This window comes from Olea europaea, unplaced genomic scaffold, assembly GCF_002742605.1.
Source record: "Olea europaea var. sylvestris unplaced genomic scaffold, O_europaea_v1 scaffold1146, whole genome shotgun sequence".
NCBI lineage: Eukaryota > Viridiplantae > Streptophyta > Magnoliopsida > Lamiales > Oleaceae > Olea > Olea europaea.
The window spans coordinates 97,793-101,469 of record NW_019228853.1 but is presented as its reverse complement, the minus strand read 5'-3'; the positions used below and the strand labels follow the sequence as shown (position 1 = coordinate 101,469).

At 32.8% G+C, this 3,677-nt stretch overlaps 1 protein-coding gene across 1 annotated transcript; it reads right to left on the bottom strand.

Moving 5' to 3' along the window:
• Nucleotides 1–712: 712 nt before the first annotated feature.
• LOC111373586 (cyclin-dependent kinase inhibitor 3-like) lies at nucleotides 713–1,496 on the bottom strand. The gene has a single exon (XM_022996139.1). The coding sequence runs from the start codon at nucleotides 1,368–1,370 to the stop codon at nucleotides 855–857; it is 516 nt and encodes a 171-aa protein (XP_022851907.1). The 5' UTR covers nucleotides 1,371–1,496; the 3' UTR covers nucleotides 713–854.
• Nucleotides 1,497–3,677: the final 2,181 nt, after the last annotated feature.

Genomic DNA, 3,677 nt, shown 5'->3' with positions numbered 1-3,677 from the left:
AGTTTCCACATCTGTCAAAACAGTGTGATGAATAAAAACTAACCTCAGTAGGTATTAAAGGCACTCAAACTGAAAGAAAAAAATATATATGGCTTTTTCATTAAATACTTCACTGCTCAGAAAAAACACAGATATGATTGCTTGAAAAATACTTGACCACTTTACATACACGCCTAAACATGCAACCTATTGTAAAAGTTGTCAGGAAAACTATTTTCAAATCTTACTTCCCCAGGAGAAGCAAAAACCCAAAAAAATTAACAAATTTGAAGCTGATAAAAAAATTATTTGCTGGAAAAATCTCAAAAAATAACATGGAGAGTACCAAAAAGTGAGGGGGAAAACATGTGGTTTGTAAGAGCAATATTTGGGGTCGGGGGTTAAGATGTTTATTGAAAGTCCTCCTAAAGAGCTTCTTTTTTATTTTTGTATTTTCCATCAATTAAAAAGCAACTTATAAAAACAAAAAAGCAACAAATTTGAGAACTTTAGAAGCCATTACTCACTTTTTTTTTTAATCTCCAAAGATGTTGAAAAAGATTTACTTTTTCTGTTGTATAACAAAAAAGAGTGAATTTTTCCGGGCAAAAGGAACATAAATAAGATTCTTTTTTTGTGAAATGAAATAAAATACAGAAGAGAAGTGAAGGTGGGGGGAGAAAATCCCCAAACAAAGAGTTACAAAAAAATTTCTTTTTTCTACTTTTTCTCTTATAAAAAAAACCCAAAAAAATTATTATAATCGCCATTCCCCTTTCCCTCCTTCCAAAAGATTTTAGGAGACTGAAGCTAATGAAGAGAAACACTAAAAAATTCATCAGAACATAACAGGTCATAGAAATTCATGTAATCCTTTAAAAATAAAAATAAAAATAAAAATGAAAGAATATTAGAAAAATAAAATAAAATATACACCTTTCTCTAGCTTCCCAGTCCAAATTATTTTCTCCAAAAGAGGCTTCAATTTCCAAATCCCCTGTTTCAAACACACTGTTTTCCATTTCAAAGCATTTCTCCTCTTTCTTAACCATCCCAATTGAACCCGACTTCACATACGACCCGAAATACTCTTTCTCGCAAGACAGTGCAATATCGGTGCCCTCTTTTTCTCCGCAACTATACCCCTGTTTCTGCTCAGACCCTTTTGGAGAATTCTGTTGGTGCCTCGAAAAAAAGGTTTTCTCGAGTCGTCGTGAACGGAGCTGGAGATAACACGACTCGGGCTTCGACTGCGCGGCGACGGAGAAGGAGGATTGAAGGCGTTGAAGGGCTAGGGTTTTGGCCCGGGTGCGTACCCCTGGGGTGGACTGTGAGAGTTCCATCACGCTTACATCACCTCCTATTTTATCTTTTCTCATGTATTTCCCCATTTGGGTGGTAATCAGTGTGAAAAATGTTTGAGGAAGTGTTTGTGTTGAGAGATTTGTATAGCGAAGTTTTCATAAGAGGAGAGAAAGGAGGGAAAACGAAAGGGGCTGCGTGGGGTGGGATGGGGTGGGGTGGCGTAGCAAGGGTAAAGTTAGGGTTGGCATTTGAGGGCAGTAAAGTACTTGCCTTTAATTTTTTCCGCCAGGACCAAACATTTTATTATTATTATTTTTTGTTTTATTATTATTATTATTATTTTTATTTAAGAAGGTATTAATTAATAAATACAATCAATTTACAAAAAAAATCACATCTTGATAGAATCGCACACTCGAAATTGATTATAAAGTTGCAAGATTTACGAAATATGTAGATAAAAAATAAGTAAAAAATGTAAATTTGTCGAATGTGTGCTCGTCTGATTTATAAATAATTATAAACTTTGTAGACACACATTAAATCCAATCGATAAAGACCCCGTGAAGTGTATTTTCCACGAGTACATGACTATATGAGTTTGCAAATACTTCTTGACATTGACTCGTCAATGAGCATTCAAGAGAATGGGAAGATTATAGAGAAGAAACAGAGGCACTTCCTAGATTTTTACGTAGTGCGTCGCAAGTAGAACCAACTTGGTGTTACATTCACAAGATCGTATAGACTTTAATTATTTTTTCAGTCTAAACTTTTTATCAAGTTAAGTGTGTCTAAAAATGCATGTTGTCAAAGTTTATATATTTTTTAATCTGGTTAAACATACATTTTATCTGTACGTTTTGGTGCTATTCATTTATAATTTTTTCAACCTAATAAAATTAATTATTGTCTTGGAAACGAAGAAGATCAAAAGAATTGGAGTTCAATTAATTAAGGTCAAAACAATTTGTTTCATAATAAATTATGATTAACAATGGGGACTCGACAAAAGTCATGAAGGAATTGAAGATTTCCCATCATTGTTTATTATTGTGTTGGCAAAACTATGACGTTTCATTAAATTCCTTGTACAAATTTTATTAGTTAAATAATATATTTGATTTTTTCAGGTTGAGTGTTTTTTCAAGTAGCACATATATCCATTCATTTTTATTTATTTATTTCTTTCTTTTTTCCTGTTGCATCGATTTTCATAAATTCGTTTCTTCTGTACAATTGCATGTGCATACACACGACACATCTAATTATCTCATAAATTTTCGATCTTTGCCAGTTTAAAATCATTTCTTTCAATCCCATCCCAATATAGTACTTTACTTTCTAATTTTTAAAGTGATCGATTTACATTTTCCTTCTTCAGTGTTCCACAAAAAATGACTTATCAAAATGAGTCACCTTACTATTCACTTCTTGTTCTTTATCTCTTCAATAGGACGACATTGACTTCCTTTAACATTCTTTGTATTTACAGGGCAAAACGAACTCTCATCTCGTGTCGAAAGAAAGATTATGTTAACTTGTTAAGAGGCGAGCATTTATATGGTAAAGAATTAGACCCACCTCATTTGGCTAAAGAGCGTTAACAAATTTCAACTCTCGTTTTATGACTAAGTTCAATCAAATCAATTTCTTTACTAAATATAAATGAATTTCTAGTAAGGGTTTAAGTGAGCTTCGTGTCACGGACCACGCGTTAGTTTATAGTAATCGCATGGATAACATTTGAAGAAGAATACAGTGAATTGAAGTAAGAGTTTGTTTGAGAGTGATTTTGATTTTTTGACCGTTAGGAGAAAAGTGGGGTCCATTTGTGAGAGAATAAGTCAAATATGACGACTGAAATAGTAAAATAACAGTCAAAAAATTAAATTTTTGGACGAAAAAATCACTCCCAAACATGACATAAATGTACAAAAGTCACATGTGCGCCTTGCACTTTGAAAAAAATACTAGTTAATTAATAAGAATATAAAAATGATGATTTCTTGGTGACTTTGAGTTGTAACTTTCAATCTCTTTAAAGATGCATTTTACCTATTGCCGTACCTCTTTTTGAAATTTTGTTATTTATTAAGTGTACTGTGTACATAGTCTTACACAATCATAGGAATAATAAGAAAAAAATCTTACACGTTCGTAGACTCAACAAAACTTGGACCAGCATAGACTCTCTCTATAGATTGTGTCCAGCACCAAGTTTTGCTCACATATTCGCTAGGTCGAACACACCTACAATATGGACACATTTGTTATTGAGACGTGCCAAAATTAAATCGTGCTGATGCCGTATAGCCTTATTGATCTCTATGATAGAAATTTCTAATTCACTAACGCACACTCAATTCTTTTACTATCCCAAGGTGAGATTA

What these genes read in the sequence shown, in the direction of transcription:
- LOC111373586 (XM_022996139.1), bottom strand. Translation starts at nt 1,370, where the DNA reads ATGGGGAAATACATGAGAAAAGATAAAATAGGAGGTGATGTAAGCGTG.